Source organism: Phalacrocorax aristotelis, chromosome 6, assembly GCF_949628215.1.
Source record: "Phalacrocorax aristotelis chromosome 6, bGulAri2.1, whole genome shotgun sequence".
In the NCBI taxonomy this organism is placed as follows: Eukaryota; Metazoa; Chordata; class Aves; order Suliformes; family Phalacrocoracidae; genus Phalacrocorax; species Phalacrocorax aristotelis.
The window spans coordinates 33,661,544-33,681,627 of NC_134281.1; the positions used below are offsets into that span (position 1 = coordinate 33,661,544).

At 42.5% G+C, this 20,084-nt stretch overlaps 1 protein-coding gene across 1 annotated transcript; it reads right to left on the reverse strand.

Annotated features, from left to right (window-relative positions):
* Positions 1 to 3,481: 3,481 nt before the first annotated feature.
* Positions 3,482 to 11,876, reverse strand: SELE (selectin E). Its single transcript, XM_075097005.1, has 14 exons — positions 11,679 to 11,876; positions 11,321 to 11,394; positions 10,494 to 10,880; positions 9,603 to 9,710; positions 9,287 to 9,472; positions 8,483 to 8,668; positions 8,190 to 8,375; positions 7,446 to 7,631; positions 7,153 to 7,338; positions 6,689 to 6,874; positions 5,592 to 5,699; positions 5,112 to 5,133; positions 4,929 to 5,001; positions 3,482 to 4,577 (listed from the first exon to the last, which is right to left on the reverse strand). The coding sequence occupies exons 2-13, from the start codon at positions 11,355 to 11,357 to the stop codon at positions 4,944 to 4,946; spliced, it is 1,836 nt and encodes a 611-aa protein (XP_074953106.1). The 5' UTR covers positions 11,358 to 11,394; positions 11,679 to 11,876; the 3' UTR covers positions 3,482 to 4,577; positions 4,929 to 4,943.
* Positions 11,877 to 20,084: the final 8,208 nt, after the last annotated feature.

Here is a 20,084-nt window from a genome sequence, read left to right on the forward strand (position 1 = left end):
GTGCTCCATGACCCAAGGCCTGCTCCAGAAGGCATGGATTCAGTGCGATTCCCTCTTCCTGCCTGCTCAGAGGCTGTCTAAAGCCCAAAATGACAGCACTGGAGTGCCAGAAGCAAACAAGTCACCTGAAATTTCACACCTGCCATCACTGCTTTTGTGGCAGCTGGTGAGGCGAGAAGTTGATGAAGGTCCCACTTGGCCCAGGCTGAAAGTCAAAGTAACTGTTGGGCTTTCCAGGGAATGTCCTTCCCTGAAGTGGGAAGGCAGATATAAAACCTGCTGGCAGCTGCCCGGGGGCATTTGCTGCCTTGCTGAGGAGGCATTTGTGCTTTTTGCACACTGTCCTGTTCTTGGCAGCAGCCTTCTTGAGCTGGAAAAAGCATTGGCCATCATCAGCTGTGGAAACACTTTCTGGGCTGTGGATTTTTTTCTCACCACTGGAGCCAGAGCTGAACTGTGTTGGCTAAGTCTGCCTCCCTTCTAGATGAGATTTAACAGTGCCAGGTGTGTAGCGATAACTGTCCAGCAGGTTTTGACTCCACTGGCCAAATCTGACCTGCAATTTTGCTTGCTTCTCCTTAAAGGCATGCATGAGAGAGGCCGTAAACCAGACTAGGGAGCTCCATAGTACAACTGTGCAAATGCTATGACAGGCTGCTTCTCTGCCGTCCACCAAGCTTCTGCTGCCCACTGCCAACAGGAGGATGGCCTGCCTGTCTGTGGGCAAACCCATGCTGGATTTCTCATTTGATGTGAGTTACGGCTCCCAGAAAACAGCAGCCTTGCAGTCCTCTCTGTTCCTGACCAAGAGCTCACCATGGCAACTCTCTCCTCCAGGACTATGGACTGAAGACGCTCACCAAATACCCACCACCAACCACACATTAGAAGCATGCTCAAGCTAAGAGGAGGGAGCCAGCCCCCTGCAAGAACCAGAGGAATTCAAACGGGAACAAGACTCAGGACAGAAGCCAGACTCCCAGAGGCTTGAGTATGTTGCATTGCCCAGACATTGTGTGTTGCAGTCTGGCCTCCTGCCCCTAATACCTTCTGACAGCTCTCAGGGCATGAGCTGAACAGGTTAGTGATTTGATCATGACACCAACTCCTGCGGGAGCTGCCGCTTCAAAGTCCCTGCTGCCAGTCCTCAGCAAAGCACGCAAGGATCTGCAAAGATGTGCAGTCTCCAGAGCCTGTAGCTGTGACCTATCTTTGTGAGTGCAGAACTGCTGGCCAAATGCTGGATCCAGCCCAACCCTTGAAAACTGGAGCTCTAGAAGGCAACTTCAGCCAGGCCCTGCTAAATGACTGCTTGTTTGATGGCTAATTACTAATGAAAACAGAAGGCACAAACCCAATCCAGGCAGGGCTTATACTGTCCATATCACCATGGGCCACAGAGACACCTACCCCAAACCAAACACTACCTGTCTGTTTGAGACTTTAAGTCAGATTTTGTTTCTAAGTCCTCTTCTGTCGGACTGCAAATGTAAAAAGCTAAAGCCACCCAGGTAGCTTGGTTCATCAGGAATGTGTTAAGTTATGCCACAAAAACCATCCCCTTGCCAAGCAGCAAACACACAGAGCTGCGAAGGGACATGCGTGCCTCCCAATTAATGTCACCTTCACAGCTTCCATAGGTCATGGCACAAGTAGACATCTGCTCCAAAGTAAGTTGCCAGGCAAAACATGGATCCTGTTCTGAACAATGCTACAGGCTCAGGGAGAGCTGAGAAATTTAAGGGATATGGGACAACAGGAAATAAAGTAAGTCCCTCCAGCAAAGACCCCGTGGCCCTTCGGTGGTTGCACAGCACTGCACCATATAGAGGAGCAACACAATGGTGTTAAATAAATGACAGCAGCATTAACTAAATGACAGTAAGCATTTCCATGGCCATTCTTGCCAGCACGGGAACTATACAGATAGCAAACAGAAGAGCTGTGTTCACAGGCACTGTGACAGAGACACATCCACTGCAAATAAAGTGACTTCCTGAAGGTCCTAAAGGGTTGGGCACACCATGACATCATACCTGGTAATTCATATCCTGAAGCAGGAAAAACCAGTGCCAGGAGAGGATCAAGAATCAAGTGACTTGGACAGGCGCAGGCTAGGGTTTTGCCTGTGCCCTGGACTAACATTAGTTATGAGGATAGATGTAACCTGTAAGTCACTGGAAGGAAGGGGATCGCCTTCAGGGAGTCTCTGTCTGGCCTTTGGGATATATGGGAGAGATGGACTAATCCCACTGAAATGTGGTCTCACACCTGCTGCCTCTGGAAGTCACATGGGATGAAGGTTTGGAGAAAGAGGGGATAATTTTATAGTCTCTTTTCTGGCAATAAAGCTCCTGTAAGATCCCCAGGAAAGATGCTAGAAGCACCAGATCTGGTCAACTCCTGGGAAAGGAGAAGCTGGGCTGTGTTGACTGCAGCAGGGTAGGAGCCATGCTGGCCTGAGCAGTGATCTCCAGAGGATGCTACAGGGCCATGCATGTAGAGGACAACAACAAGGGCAGGCTGGGGGACCCATGTGGTGGTTTAGCTCTCAAAACAGCTCCTGCAGGGATTCAGAGCAGGGCGTTTCAGGCTAATCTCTATGTCCCCTCAGGGAACCTGAAGGATTACTGATCTACATCTGCTCACACGGTTGGGCCCCACCTTGTCAAGGCGGGGGAAGCGCTGACAGCCTCTCATTTCGCTAATCAGTTTGGGATAAACAGCAATGGACCCCATCCACTGTGGCGCAGCACCCCTTAATTGACTCCCTTGCTCACAGGCCTGATGGCTTCTCTTGAGCCTTGCCTAGGGCAGGAATGCATCTCACGGCTGCTGGCAGCAGCTATGGAGAGCCAAGGAAACTGCACAGTGGCTATGTCAGGGGTTGGGGAAGGGTGGCCACAGCAGTGTCCAGCTGTCACTGGCACCTGGCCAGCACTAGCCCATGGCAGAGCCTTTGGCTACAGTCCAAGCCAGGGTGGCAGTGGAGGTCCCTAGACAGCAGTCATCACTAATCCCCAGAGCTGGGCTTTCACCTGTTAGCCCATGGTCTCCCAGCACTCAGCTAGCTTCCCAGCAGAAAGGGCTGCAAAAGACCTGCATGGGCTGAGGGGTTTGTGCTGTTAACCATGCACCAAGGTCACCTACTCGTTTCTCTTACTGCTTTCCTCTTCTCCTGAGCATGCCCCTCTCAAAGCCCAATGCTGGGGTCCAGGCACCTGCTTTACCAGACATATCGCTGAGCCTTCTTCCTTCCTTTCAGGACTGGGGACGCTGGTTTGGGGTCCAGCTCTGGCTGTGCTAGCTCCCAGGCAGTCAGTGCCATCTGCTGGCTACTCTTTCCTTGCCTGCTATGAAAACAGAAGGCGAAATAAGGGACAGCCTTGCTGTTCAGCTAGTCTTCCCCCAACCCCTCACATTCTGCTGCTGAAGCCATATCCCACAGAGCTGACCTAAATAATTTAAATGATGTACATTTCCAAAAAGGGAGCATTACATTTTAAACATTTTATTAAATACTGTTTCAAATAGGACAATACATATCAGATTCTAATTCAGAGATTCTTAATTTATAACTTAAATATAACTTACTAAGAAAAACATTCTCATTTGAAGTCCTTAAACAGCTTAATAAATCATAGTTGCAATATACATACATACAAATCTCAGGCTTCCATTTTATTTGTAAATAGTGTACTGGCATTAAATCCTTACAAACACCTCTGAATCATTTTAAAATTACCTGGGACCAGATGAATGGCCACAGACCTACTCAGGAACAGCTATTTTACAATACATTTACAGTTAACAGCAAGAAATATCCACAGTAAAAATTACACAATTAAATATTTGTGATACATCTGTATTACAGTACATAATCCCACAGGGATGAGATCATTTTAGATCTACTTGCTGCATTCAGAAACCGAAGTACTTAGTATAGGCACTACGATTCCTAGTGCTATTACAACAAAAAAAAAAGTTTGAAGTCCCTAAGCTTGCTGGGACATGCAGCAGAAACCCAAATAATTGCCCATATCACTACAGGCATATTTATTGATTGGGACATCCTTTTAAAATAAACTGACTTCAACTATAAACCAGATCAATGGTTTCAAGGCTATTCAATGAGTATTTTTTCATCCCGATTATTCTGTTTCTGCAAGTATTACCCATACATCTCCAGAGAAGACATCTCCAGCAGTGTAGTAAGTGATGTGAAATAATGCATGTCTTCACCTCACCAAGGTACCTTTGGAGTAGACCAGAGGAGAAACCAGCCTCCTCTTTAGGCAGTAGCTTACTATTTGTTCACCATCTGGACAAGAGATGGCAAGCTCCCAGTTATGATAACTACATGACTGAATATAGACAGCATTCTGCCAGAAGGACAGAGTTTTACTCTCTGCTTGTCTTAAATGGAAACACCAGACAGCTTGAGTTCAAAATTTCTGAGCAGTACACAAGGTCAATCGTCTCGTCAGCAAGACGTAAAAACATCTGGGCAGCGCTGATTTGGGTGCAGTTTCATTCTCCAGGTATCTCTGAGTCAAAAGTAAAGATGGCTTCAATTCCTGCAGAGAGAACAAAATTCCTCTATAAATTGGAAAATTGGCATAGATTTGTATTTGCTCTCATTTCAGAGGAATTTTGTATGCAGCAGGTAGCAAAAATGCACAGAAGTGTTCCTAATACTTTACGCAGCTGGACAGAATGCTAAGCACAATCATCCTTAAGGAACTGAATAACCATTTCTAAAGCAATAAATTGGTATTTTTAGGAACTTCCATGCAATGCCAAGATGCATATTAGGTACCCCAAAGAACATACTGCTATTTCCGCAACTGTATAGCAATTAACAGCTCTGATTGCTTGTGTGAATAAAAGGAAGAGAATTTGTGAGCGCAGCTCTCTCATATGCTTACCTGAAACACCTGGAGTTAGACATTCTGGGCAGCACTTTGGAAGCTACCTTCGATGGTTAGGCTCTGGCAGCTACTACAGAAAACAGAAATGAGAAGTACTTTAATGACAACTGGTTTATATCAAATGGATTTTAGCAAAGTGATTGCAGTGTTTTTCATGCTGCTTTTTGAGACACAACTTACCTGGAAGGAGTAAATTTCTTTGCTGCAAGAAGAATAAGAAAAGTTATTAGCATTTCAAGATAAAAGCCCCCTCATGCAAACTTTTTCTTCTGCTAAAAACCCTCTAATTTCTGAATATCTGATAAAAAGCCATTATCTAGCAACAAATCTCACAGGCATTTATTACAGTGTTGTCATTAGCCCCGTCTCACATTCCTGTTCACTTTCCCTGGCAGTAATTACTGATGAATAGAATGTTGCTTTTTATTTCTAATTCTTGTTTTCTAAACATTTGGTTTTTACTACTTTTTGTTTTTATATATTAATCCAAGAGCCAAACATGGAGGCTTCTTGAAAATAATTTTGGAATTTGTTTAAGTACGTGAATTTTCACTTTTCATAAAGCAAGGTATTGGGGTTTGGAGGTGGGTTTTTTTTTTTCTCCACTGAAAATTTTTCAGGAAGCTAAATAAAACCAGCAGACCCAATCCAATTGCTCACCTTTTCTTCGGAAACGTCTTGCAAGCCAAAGGAGGAATGATGCTGTGGACAACAGGGAGGCACTTGTGGCTGCTATGCCCACAGAGGCATAGCTGACTTGTTCAGAAGCTGATAGGATGAAAAAATTTCCGTGAGATCAAGAGTCATGCGAAGTCTTTGAAGCCCTCTCTACTTCCTCCTCTTCCCTGTGCTCGTCAAGAGGAGCCAGAATTGCAGCTTGTAACCCCTAAGTTTTCTCTTGCTGAGACACAACACATCCTGTACACAAGGTAAAAAGCTGCGTACTAAAAATTATCCCACACATCGCCAAAGCAATGGCAAGGCAACAAGCTAGCTATATCAGGGTCTGTCTAACCTCCAGCCTCCCATGACAATTTATGCTCATCTTTTATTTTTCATGTTTCAGTTTGTGTTTTAATTTCCACTCTGCTGTCTTTCTCTTTGAGCAATCCTATTGAGATCGATTAAATTATTCAAGGATTTAAATTCTGCACAAGCAAATAAAGTGGAGTTTAGCTTTTAGGAAATGCAAAAGCATTTCAAGCAGGGCAAGTATGTTCCCACTGAGGACAGGGGCAGAGCTCTTACTGCCTTGAATGGGAAGGCAAGGCTGAGGTTGCTGTCCTGTAAAGTTGACAGAAAAGCTCTGTGAGGTCTTTTGGCTTAGGAGCTTACCCAAGAAACTATCACACCAAATTAACAAATCTATAAACTTTTCCACTGAGAAACAGATTTATGAATGCAGGTTTCCCCACAAGGTTCTGTTTTTCGAGAAACCTTTTTTTCTTTATTCATACAGAAAAAGCTCAACATGAGAAGTATTTTAATTAAAAACCAAACAAACCAACCAGAAATCAGGTTGTGGCTTTTGTGTTTGGATAAAAAAAAAATTAACATTTTTTCATCAAGACCTTTTAGGAATTTTCCCCCCTTCTATTTTCAGACAACACACTGAGAGATTTTGTTGGGCTTTTTAATTCATAGGCTTCGCTAGAAGTTCTAGCTCACTGGCTGGTGTTACCTCCTCCACCCTTCCATACCTCATTTGACGAGAAACCCCAGTGCCCCCTCCCTCTGGTTGGTCACAGGTCAAATACCTTCACATGTGGGCAGACTAGTACTCCAGTTTCCTGAACGACTGCACTCAAGAACATGAGAACCATTGAGCCTCCATCCTTCTAGACAGCTGAAGTAGCAGGCTGTGTTGTATGTGAAGTTCCCAGCACCATGTAAGCAATCCATAGAGCCTTTCTCAGGAGAGCTCAGTGGTTCACATTGTACAACTGAAATACAAAAAGAAATGGTTGAGAGTCATTAAGGACTTTCCTGCCTTTGGTCCTCTTTCTTGCACTAGTAGATGCACATGTATTTTGAAATTGACTTTGGGATGGGAGTAGTTCACAGAGCCATGAGCAGGCATTTCTAAGGCAGAGCAAGTCACAGCTGAAAACATGAGAGGCAGCACAGAGTTTAGTTTGCAGCCAGGACCCTATAGGAATACAGATTTCAGTGTGCTGTCCAGTGACGAGAAAACTGTATTTTCCAACCCAGTAAGTCTTACCTTTGCATTTTGGTACTGGCTCTGACCACTGTCCCTGTGCTGTGCACTCAATGCTGGATGGGCCATCCAGAACGTAGCCCTCGCTGCAGTGGAAATCACAATGTGAGCGATAGGTAAGATCTGCAGGAGTGTGGTCACAGGTCACAAAGCCTTCTTCTGGCCATGTTACAGCCTCACACCTCACAGCTGCAACACACAGATCACAACAGCAGTCAGCACAGATGCCTCAGGGATTCAACATGCCAATGCTGACAACCCCAAGTGCTTGGGTGAGCAGGGATAAGGAAAGGTACCTGCACAGGACGGCTGCTGCCTGTCCCAGGCCCCAGAAGACCCACACTGCAGTGTGGCTGGTCCTGTCAGGGTAAATCCTTCCTCACAGGTGAACTCACAGGTGGTACCCCAGCTGAGCTCCACAGAGGGATGGGAGCAGTTCACAGCACCATGAGCAGGCATCTCCAAGGCAGGACAGGTCACAGCTGAAAAGCATAAGAGACAGCAGAGAGCTTAGCTTGGAGTCAGTCAAGACACTCCTTGAGCTGACAAGACGAACACACCCTGCGTGGAGATGTCCCCTACAAAGCCATAGTACTTCCCTTCAGATTTAGCAGTGTCTCAGGAAACAGGGGTTTCAGCATGTTGCACGGTGCAGCCAGAACCCTTAAACATGCACTTAAAACATGCAAGCTATCCTGAGACTGGCTCCAGATTATACTCCACAAATGGACTGCAGCAACAGACACTAGTTCCCATTTGGAGTGCAGGGAATAAACAGTTCCTGTCAGAACTCTCCACTACAAGCCTGTTATCCTGTGTGTTGGGGACACAATTCCTGAGTGTCGCTTGTCACCCTGCACTGTGTTTCCCCTTTAATAAAACAGGCTAAATGAAGCCCATCTTGAGATCTGCTTATGAAAAGAGCTACAAACACACTGGGGATGACGTACTCCTTGATTACACTTGAATGAGGAAGTCTCTTCAGACTATTTAAGCTACCCTAAGCTTAGATTGATGATTTCCAACCCAGTAAGTCTTACCTTTGCATTTTGGTACTGGCTCTGACCACTGTCCCTGTGCTGTGCACTCAATGCTGGATGGGCCATCCAGAACGTAGCCCTCGCTGCAGTGGAAATCACAATGTGAGCGATAGGTAAGATCTGCAGGAGTGTGGTCACAGGTCACAAAGCCTTCTTCTGGCCATGTTACAGCCTCACACCTCACAGCTGCAACACACAGATCACAACAGCAGTCAGCACAGATGCCTCAGGGATTCAACATGCCAATGCTGACAACCCCAAGTGCTTGGGTGAGCAGGGATAAGGAAAGGTACCTGCACAGGACGGCTGCTGCCTGTCCCAGGCCCCAGAAGACCCACACTGCAGTGTGGCTGGTCCTGTCAGGGTAAATCCTTCCTCACAGGTGAACTCACAGGTGGTACCCCAGCTGAGCTCCACAGAGGGATGGGAGCAGTTCACAGCACCATGAGCAGGCATCTCCAAGGCAGGACAGGTCACAGCTGAAAAGCATAAGAGACAGCAGAGAGCTTAGCTTGGAACAAACCACAAAAAGATTTTTTTCTTTCCTGAAGCAGCATATCCCCTAAATGGAAGCAGATTTAGAAAGGAGATCTACTATGCTGCCATTTCAGAAAGCAGATAGGAGTGGAAAAGATCTCAAAATGGAAGACTGACTCTTAAGGCAAGGCTGTAAATTCATCTGCAGCTCATTACAGCAACTAGTTACATCCAAAATTTTCCCATTTTGACTGCTGCTTGGTGATGTTTGATGCTTTTATTTGCTTCAAACAGTAGCTTATTCTAAGCTGAACACCTCAAAACATAATTCCTACAGTGAGGAGTAACTGGCCTGTTGTGAGCAGTCTCATGGCTAGATCATCTCCATTCCCTGTTCCCCACAAGGAAATCTAGATCAGGGCCAGAACATTCATCCTGCCCATTTAATCTCTTCAGAAACAGAGACCTGTGTGCTGCAATAAAATAGCACCTTCACCACATAATTAATCACAAAAGAATGGGCCAGAACTTCAATTTGTACCTACTGGCAGAGCAACACTGAAGTTTACAGAGCTATGTACAATGTAGAAAGCTCATCTATCACTGCTGCAGGAGCTCACCTTTGCACGCTGCAAGGGGGGCAGACCAGACCCCAGAAGAGGTACAGTATAGAGATTCCAATGCAGTCAGTTCATAGCCTTCCTCACACTGAACTGTGCAGGATGAGTTGTAGCTGAAGCTCTCCAATGGGTGGCTGCACTCGAGGCTCCCATGATCAGGTTTATTTAGTGGATCACAACTCTCAACTTCAAAGAAACACAAGAAAGTACACAGTCAGTTTCATTGGCTGAGCAGGTAAATCAACAAGCCAGACAAACCGAATACTAGCTAGCATGAATATCACCCTAGCTGAAAAGGAGGAAGGAGTAATCTTACCAAACTCGCATTCAGGCCCATAGAATCCAGGGTTACAATGGCAGGTGTGATTGTTAATAGTCTCTATGCATTCTCCACGGCCACTGCAGAGAGATGGGTTGCAAGAAGCTATAAAAAAAAAATACAGCAAATTATAAAAGAATCAGCAATGGCCACTAATGAAACCTGGCCAGTGCTTTGTTTATCTTTCTGGCACTAAACCAGCACTGTATATAGCAAAAGAAAAGCAGGGTGTTTGGTACATAAGGTAACCCTGTCATTTCACAGAAGCATTTAAGAAATCAACACCTTTGACAGACTAGCTCACTGTGAAAGGATTCTACTGGAGGGAAACTCCATGACCACTTGTTTTCAGGTAGATATTAGCAATATTTAACATGCAAAAGGAACAATATACTATAGGGTAGGTATAAATCCCCAATAGGCACATTCTTCATTAACCCACCGTGGCTCTAATTTGGCTGATACTTGACTTGCTTTTTTTTTTTTTTTGACCTAGCCTTAGCCACCTCTACACAAAGTGTCTAATCTCATCCAGTGGTCTATAGTCAGTAGACAGATGCTTCCAGAAGTGTCATTCTTATCTAGCTGAGACACCCACTTGATAGTAAGATGAAAGTCACCATCTGGAAAAGCCTGTTCGTCTCCACTGATTATAGAGAATGTCTGCTGAATTGCTCATAAAAGATGTAAAATATTCTGGGAGCTAGAAGGTAAGTGAGATCAATCCAGCTCTTAGAACAAGAACAACCTCAGCCCTGTAAGTAAGGATAAGTGTATAAGTGCTTACAGGGTCAGGTAGTTAATACGTAAGACATGGTTAAACAACTCATCCCACCCAACATCTCATCTCCACAGGGACACACTAAAATGGCCTTTATCATACCATACCTGTGTAGCACAAGGCAACTTTCTTTTTGTCACACTGCTCATCATTCCATTTGCCATCATCCTTCCCTCTTTTGATGTAGATTTCAACACAGTCCTCGTTGTTCCCGTTGCCATTTGGCTCACCAGAAGCCCAATTTTTTGCCTCTTCTGTCAGTTCTTTGTTAGTTCCAATCCAGGTCCATACCTCGTTAATTTTTCTGATTCCAATCCAGTAGTAACCCGGATTGAAGGGTAAGAACTTATTGAGATAGTTGATTTCCTCCTTATTCTGAATGGCAACCATGTGTGTATACCTCTCTCTGCACCACAACTCTGCTTCCCTGTAGGTCATGTTTGTGTCTGAATAATGGTATGTCCAACAATTCACCCCCTGTAGTATTGTAAGTCCTAGAATGAAAAGACATCAAAAAATTGGTGCCTGACTTTTTCCCTCCTCTCTCTCTAGAAGAGGGTATGTAAAGCTCTATAAATATTGCAAACTTGTCAATGTCTGAAACTGCATAAAAAGTAGTGGCAATTATTTATAAACAATTAACTGGCAAGCTTCAAAACATGCATGTCAGCATCACATACAGGGACTTCAGCCTGTGAAACTATGTCCGATCACAGAAAGCTTTGTAGACGTCATAGCAACCTATAGGAGCCAATTATGTATTTGACAGACAAGCAAGGAAACATGCCATTGCAGCTAGAGATTCTTCAGTGTGAACCTAGCCTCAAGCTAATTAGGTCAGGTTCAAGAATTCTGTTTAATTCTGAGCTCAAACAGAACAGGCACACTAATACTACCATCAATTAGTTTTCTACACAGAGACATACACACTTACCATAAGCAACAAGAGATAGGAACCACAAGCAAATCATTTTTCTGGGAGTTTTCTCTTCTCTTTCAAGCAGACAGCTATGAAAGATCAAAGGAAAAAATGTTTGTAAAGAGCAAATACTTTTTACAATTCAATATAAAACACTATCTATGCAATCTTTTCTACATACTTTTTAAAAATTATTCTAAAGATTTAAATAAGATTTCCATTTTTAGGAAATTATTAATATTAAACAGTTCTTAATAGCAAGATAGCTTTTAAATGTAAACAGCTTTTAATGAACGCCAACACAGAATTCCATCTGTCCAGTTTTCCTTTAGCTGAGCAATGAAACAGAATAACACACTCCATTTATACTCACAGGTTGCAGTTGTGGTGGCAGGTGGCAAAAGTCCTCTGCAATATTTCTCAGTGACTGCTTTCTGTTGCTAAGTTGCTGAATAGGGACTTGAAGATCAAGTTCAGCTCCAAGTGTCTGGACTGTGTAATACCCTGCCTTTACTACGGCCTTTTATTCTCTCAACTGGCCTGTCCTCCATGAGATGGGAAATGTCGTGTGGAAAAAAAAAATATTGGAAAATCCCAGGATTTGGCCCTCCCACACATTAAGTCTGATGTCAAATCAACCCTCTGAAGGACCGTGCTGACAAACTGCCAAGTCCTGCGCGACATAGTTTTACTGACATAAACACACAATTCCAGGATATCAGGAAGGAGCAAGATAGTTAGTTTGAGTTAGTTGCATGAATAAGCAGATCCAACTTTCCACATAGCATAATGTTATGCACCAAGGAGGTGCCGGTTCTTTTGGGATCTCTATAAGACAGGCACCAGCACTCAAAGCTGGTTAACTAAGTTTGAGTAAAAGATAGAAACTGCAGCACTGGACAAGCTCTTCCCTGTGGATCACAGCACACTGTGCAGAGTTCTCATTTGTGGTAAGGTTTGCCAGCCCAAGGATTGCTAGTACTCTTCTAGAGTCTTGCCCATGATACAGATTCATCAGTCACTCATAGCAGACAAGCTTGGAATGTGGACTTAGCTTTGAAGAGTCCCTTGGACAGTATGCTCCAATATCCTTACCTCAATAGAGTTACAATTCCTGAACAGGTGCATATAATATTTCAGGTGGACAATACACTGGTCTCATACGGAATCCATGCACATTTATTGTGCATACCCTGATTAATTCTACTACTACAAAGAGCAGTCACATGGTGTCCATGGTATGGAGACACATACCTGAGTAATCATGGACACTGCTACAGCAGGTTGGTTAGCGATCATAGGCTATTTACATTGCACCTGGGTATTTGAGAAGGCAGTAAGCGTGAGGATCACTGACTCCTTGCAGAACAGTCTTCTGGCTGCACCACTACACTCCACTCCTTAATCCCCATGCGCACCTTCACGTGCATGCCTCTTCAGTGATGAGTGACTTGCCACGCATTGTACAACAGTAGTTTTGGATATTCTCACTGTAGCACCCTTCTCACCTCTGTTACAGGAGGTCTCACAAGTACTGTTGAGGGCTATAAGTAGGGAATGGGAAGCACCAGTAATAGACACACTAGCTCAGTTGTCAACCCTCTGCAAAGGAACAACACTAGAAGCTTCTTGTGGAGTCCACGTTACCCAGGGCACCCAACCCTAGTCAATACAAAGTGGTATTATTCCCTTGCACCCTGATCAGCCATGTCACCCCACCCCTTGTTCCATGTCCCCTCAGGCACTTACTATGGAGACTCCACCAGACAGTCTAGTTGCCAAATCGGTATCCCAGACATAAAGATTCATCATTATGGGGTGAGGTTTAACAAGGCCTAACATTCAAAGGACTCAACAAGGGTTGCCAGTGACAGGAGGACATAGGGTAACACCCACTTCATATCTGTAAAGCATAGTTACAGCTTACACAGTGCATGTTGGAGCTCTCATTTTGGAGCCTCAGCCTATTAGAGAATAAAAAGCAGTGGATCCTGGATCCCAAGCTAAGATCTCAACTGGTATCAATTCCCAATTTTTTCACAAAGAAATATTTGTCAAGAAGCCATACCTTAATAGATTTCTGCTCATCAAATGAATACATCACATAAAAGAGGACAGAGTAGAGAGTATATTCTAAAACAGCCTCAGTTACTAACAAAATATGAGAGTTCACTAGGAATTGTAACAAAGACCTAGAAAGCACATCAAAGCCAGTTACTGAATAGATTAAGGATTAAAAACAACACATTGAATATTTGTATGGAGAGGAACACTTTCTAGCAGATGTGAACTAGCAAAGCTAGAATTATGAATAAACGATCAAGAACCTCTGGAAAGTTGAGGTTAACTCTTGGCTATGCCATAGAGGCATTCTGCAAGCCCAGGCCTGGGCCAGCCTTGCTCGAATGACCAGAATCCCAGGTAGTATCAGATCAGGACTGATATTTCTTTAGCCTCAGCTGCTCCTCTGTAAATTGGGAATTAAAACATTTCCTGCCTGCCAACCTTCCTCTGTCCGTGTTCTCTAGATTGTAAACCCTCCTAAGTGAGGCTGGTACTTTTAATGCACCTGTACAGTACATCATGCAGCAGGGTCTCATTTCACAGGGGTTCTGTAAACATTATCCTAATACAAACAAATGATAATGAGTATTGATAGGGCAGCCTTATTTTTTTTTAAAAAACATTGATCAGCTGTTATAATTGTATACACAGAAAAGTTATAGACAACTCCAGAACAGTTTATATCCTGTCTGGAGCCAGGAGGCAGAAAATCCTACACCTTTTCCTGGAGGTTCACTTTTTCAAGTTGTTTTATGAGCTTCCTACTGGTAAGTGCTCAACCTTCTCATGGCAGAAGCTCTGAAATTGAGTGGATGAAACTTTATCAGAATTGCTTTGCCAGTGGAATCTCCGGAGGAAGGAAGAGAGCATTTCACAATTTACAGTAGTCTTCCTTCACAGGGGCCGTTTGAGCCCTTTTGTCTGCAGCAGATAAGAAACCACACAAAAAAGCAACAAACCACCAAAGCCAAAAAGCAATATGCCTGCAAAAACTTTAGCCTAAAAAAAGACTGCCTCTTTTTGTTGGCAGTATTCCCTTATGCCTCACTGACATGGGGCTCTATTTGGTTTTTCCCAGGGAATTCTACCATCCACCGATTATATTTTTATATCCTGTTAATATAACGGAAGCTTAACATAAATGCAAAATTTTCAGAAAAAAAAAGACAGCTTGAAAAGCATTCAAAGGCACACAACTGAGAGGTTAAAATCTCATTATTAAAAGCCAAAGATACTTAAAAGCTTCAACCCTGTTGTTCAGGAAGACTGGTATTCCTGTGAGCTGAATTCATATGGGATCCTAAGTTACATAGGTATTTCAGGAAAAACAACTCTGATATAGTCGCTTAGGTTGAACTGCAGATACTAAAGCTACAAATGCCATCCAGCCTGCCTCTTTTCTGGTTTCCGTGCTCCTGATTTATTCTCTTCTCATTGTTACCAGAGGAAATGGCATCAAGTTGTGCCAGGGGAGGTTTAGATTGGATACTAGGAAAAATGTCTTCATCAAAAGGGTTGTCAAGCACTGGAAAAGGCTGCCCAGGGAAGCGGTTGAGTCACCATCCCTGGAGGTATTTAAAAGATGTGTAGATGTGGTACTTAGGGACATGGTTTAGTGGTGGACTTGGTAGTGTTACGTTTACGGTTGGACTCAATGATCTTAAGGGTCTTTTCCAACCTAAATTATTCTATTCTATGATTCTATTTTTTTCTTTCTTTGCCAATTGATTTGAGAATATAAGACCCTCTTTTCTTGTGCTGCACTGAGCTGGGTGCAGTTGTCCACTCTCCTCTTGTGCTATGTGAACTCAGACACAGTTCCTTAAAATTAATCCAGTTCCTCTCTTCCAGAAAAATGGGAGACACTAAATCTAAATCAAATCGAATTTTTTAAAAACGCTGAACACTTTTTGTTCCTATACATTCCAGAGCTTCATTTCCACAAGTGAAAGCCCAGCTTTTTACAAGTTAGTGGGAATACTCCAGATTGCCTTTTTTTTCCCTTACAGACAGAGGTGCCTAACAAGGATTATCTAATAGCAGTTTATTTTCCAGTTAGAAGGTTGACTTGATAGCTCACAAGGGGACAGAAAAGGTAAGAAAAAGCTATATAAACACATTAGGAGTAAGAATAACGAAACCCAGTCAGGTCTGCTATTTAAAGGACAGCAATTGTCAGAGGACATGCCAAATGTCATTTCCTTCTACACAGAGAAAAGTTAAGAGGTACTGCAATAGTGTTATAACCTGTGAAAAGAGAACAGGTCAGAGTATGGAAAGACTGGAGTGACGACTATTTAGGCTAGTTACAACCAATCAAGTTACTGTTTAATGATCCAACCAAATTATCACCAAACTCTCAGTAATTACGTTTGAGAGCACAAGAAAAGGTATGAAAGGGCTGACAAAAAGCAAGTATTGCCTCTCTGTATCTAGGAAAGGAAGATCAAGGTATTTGGAAGCCAGGCCTTCCACACAAGCACCTAGGAAAGATACTAAAACCGTATTGGAAAAATATTAAAGAAAATAATTGAAAAATCAGCAGAAGGCTACTAAGATGTCAAGAGCAGCTGACATTGATATGATTGATTTATTCTTGGCAGATCAATCTAGTTTGTACTTCAAGGCTGAGTGAGTAACAAATAGTGCGCTATGGTTTGCTATAATTAAGACTTAATACCGTTCCATGAGACATTCTTATAAGGAAACAAGTGAAATAGTGCTTAGCTGAAATCACCATAAAATGAGCGTGCAAGAGTTGTACCCACTATTCCAAGGGCAGTTTTTCAAAGATCACTGTCAGTCTGAGAGGACTATACAGATGAGCCTTGCAAGGGCTTATGATGAACTAACTTGAACTAATTTAGGTTGGATGGCAAAATATCGACTAAGACGCTTAGAAAATTTGCAGATGACACCAAGCTTTGAGGAAGTTCAAGGGTTCCAAAGGACCAACGTCGGCCTCAAAGATTTTCATAAATTAGAGACATGACCCAAAAAAAAGAGCAGGAAAAAAAATCAATAGGAATAAGCACAATGGTCTTCATCTAAAAGAAATTAACATAGAAGCGAACTGGGGAACTGCTAGCTAGGCATTGTAGAGAAGCATTGTAGAAAAGGAACATTGTAGAGGAGCATTGTTGAAAAGGAACTAGGAGTTATAGCAGATCACAAATTCAATAAGGGTTTATGATTTGTTGTCCGATATGTATTAACAGGAATGTTTTATTTAAGACAAAACTTGCAATTATTCCATCCAATCTGCCATTACCAAATCTCTTCTGGTGTATTGCACCTAATCTTAAGTACCACAATTTTAGAAAAATACAGGCAGACAAAATACAATCAAATCCTAAGCAACACAATTGATAGAATATTTAGAACTAGATCAAAATTATATTCTTTTTTGGAAAAGAAGCTAGGACCACGTCATACAATCTTGACACCCTACACTATTTTAAAAAAAATAAAATTTAAGATTTACTAATTTTATTTCTTACTAACACCTTCATCTGTTTTTGGGGAAACAAGCAAAATATGAATGCTTGTCTGACTTGTAAGAACATTGTAAGTGATCTAATCTTATGAACTACCAGTTTGCCACAGATCACAGTTCAAGTAACACATGTTCAGAAAATACAGCCTATGTGCAAACACTCAAGGCATTTAACTGTTTTATTCCTACCCTGCTGTAGAAAAGGATGAAATCTGTTCAATCTTCTAAAAGCTAAAAGGCATTTTAGAGTACTTAGGAGGCATGTGATGAACAATTCATTATGTTCACTTGGTGAATAACAAGTAGTGGTTGGACTGATTTGTAGTGACAAAGTTTTAAAGAAAATGTTTCTAAATAAGGAGGCCATGAAATGCCAGAACAGGAGTTTTGGAGAGCCTAGCTTTCTGCTGGAGATTTTTAAGTCTTGGCTTGAGAAACATTAGTCAATATCTTTATCAGTAGCTTGTGAAAATGGGATGCAGTGGGAAATGATTTTAGATTATCTAAAATTCTAGTTGAACTTGCTGAAATCACAAAAATAAGACAAATACAGGATATGGTGGGATCTGATGTAACCAGAATATATACAGGTACATATGTCCATATAGAAGGAGACAGAGATTCATTTTCCATGTTTTTTTAAAGGATGGTTCTTTACCTACATTTTAAGATTACACTTGCATTTACATATTTCTAAGTCTTCCATTTTAAACATTTTAATGATGCTGTTATTGTCAACAGACAAAAATAGAGAATTAAGTACCTCCAAGTAACCCAGTTTCACCTCTCTTCTAGGAGTTGTATTTTTCATTCCTATATTAAAACACTTCGTAAATATTTATGACAAAACAGTTTGTATAACAGACATTTATCCCATGGCAAAGAACAGTAAAAGTACTTGAAATTTTGAAATACTAAAAAAACGTCCAGCTTCACCCACAGTAACACTTAGTAGAAGAGGAAGAGTGACAGTTGCAGCCAGCCTTGAGGGGAAAAGTAATTCTGGTGCCAGTAGTGAAGGTGTTTTCCTGTTTGGAGACAGTTTGAAACACTAATTCTTAAAAAATTCAGAGACAAAAGGTCTAAGGCAGAAGCTTTCTCCGAAGTCTAGATGGGAACAAAAGATAATTTCCAAAAACTTACTCATCTCTCAGCCTCTGTATCTCATTAAGTGTGAGTAAGATAGGCAATACAACCACCACAAAGAAGCTGGAATTTCTCAGGCTGCCTAAGACAGTCTCCACTCTGTCTGGAGTGAAAACCCAGGAGCCAGAAAATCTTATCTCCACTTCTCATTTCAGGAACTCTCTGTTGTGACTCACTCTGCTCAATTTCCTCCAAACAGGCAAAAATACACATTCAAGAATCTAACCTAAGGCCAAGGATCACTTGCACTGGCACTGAAACATGAGACTGAACAAAGGAGCAAAGGAAACAACTCACACCTTGAGTGAAGGTAAAAGGAGGGCTGGTCTTAACACCAAGTACCCAGTTGTCTGAAGTTGCAGGTGAAACTGATCCCATGCAGAACTTTATTATTTCTAATTCTAGCATCGGAAATTATGGCAGAGAAGCTCTTGGGGCCATGCCGCTCTTCATGCACATGTAAGAAAGAATAATTGTACAACCCATGCATAGACCCAGCACTGTTGATTTTACTGCCCAGGTCTGTTCCATAATCCCACAGGCTGAGCAGGTGAGATATCCCTTTTCTCAGAGCAGAATTATTATTATAGCTAAACCAGCCCAGAGACAAGAATATTAGTAGATCAGCACAAGAAATAAAAATAATCTACTTTTGTCTGTCAATCTATGTCCAGAATTCTGCAAGTAAGACTTCATACAATTACATTTCCCATCCATCTTTTCTTCTTCATTCTGATTTTATCCTAGGGAACTGCACTCCCAACACCGTGACTAAGGAGGGACACACAGTTTCCTCATATCTTTGCTCCATGAATGCAAATGCATCTTGAAGAAAAGCAGCTGCAGCTGAAAGAACCTTATAGCCAGCATGTCATAGATCCCACAGAAATTAAGTCTCATCAATTAAACAATTCATTCACACTGTTCATCTCTACAGACCACAAAGTAACAGCTGGGACTCTGGAATGATCACCTGCACACCATGCTTTCGTTGTGCCCCCAACATATGCTGTAAGGCACGGACACTAAGGGCAGGGAAGGACGACTGAAGGACAGCAGAGCCCTGAAAAATAAACTCAGCAGACTGGTTTCACTGACCAAGGGGATCCTGTGGTAGGAAGCATGTGTTCAGTACTTCAAAGTGGGTTAGAGTAGCAATCCTGGGACAGGCAGGTGATATTTACAGTCATTCAGAAGGACAGCTAGGAGAATGACACTTCCTAGCAGGGAACTCTAGACTGTCCGAACAGTAGAAATATTCTGTGAAGTCCACTCTAAAGAAATACCTTCCCAGGTGCCTATTAGAAATTTGCGTTTAAGTCTGGGGAAGAGGAAGCAGCTAGGAAGGCTCAGAAAGGATGTGATGGGCTCTTTGTAAGTATCAAGGAAGTAAAGAAGGTGATCAGAAGCTTTCTGTATATAAAGGAATAAAGTTGGTACAAAAACCCAAATGGAAACAAACCATCTGTGAGTAAATGTAGACTGGAAACTAGGAGGCAGCTTCTAGCCAGCAGAGCAACGAGGTTATAAAACAGCCTTCCACGAGTAGCAGAACAAACAACCTGGTTTTCATACAGATCTTGTTTAGTTTCTGAAAGGGCTCATATGAGAGCATTATTCATGAAAGCAAGGTGTAAAGGACACAGCAGAGGCCCTTTAGACTCCTGTATGCTGAAAGTTGGCTTGTATTGTTAGCCTTCGGTGCAAAACCAAGTCTCTGGATTCTGAACTGACTGACTATACATCCACAGATCCAAAAGATGTGAACACCAAGACAGATAACATTATTATCCTGCATTTGTTCTGTCTTCATTGTTAATATGAGGAGCTGCTAACCAACAGATGTTGAAGAAAAATCTTCATTCAAAGCTTATTAAAATGAGTGGGCCAAGCAGCAGAGCAGGCCTGTGATCTTTGATGTCCACGATAGTAATAATTTACAACAGTATATTTCATTTGCATCAGTGTCTTAGGCATTCTTCTGTTCAACAAGGGTGTATTCTCACTCTGGATTAAAAATAATTGCAAGTGCAGCTGAAAGTTAACCCTTATTTTATTTTCTCTCTTGCTTGA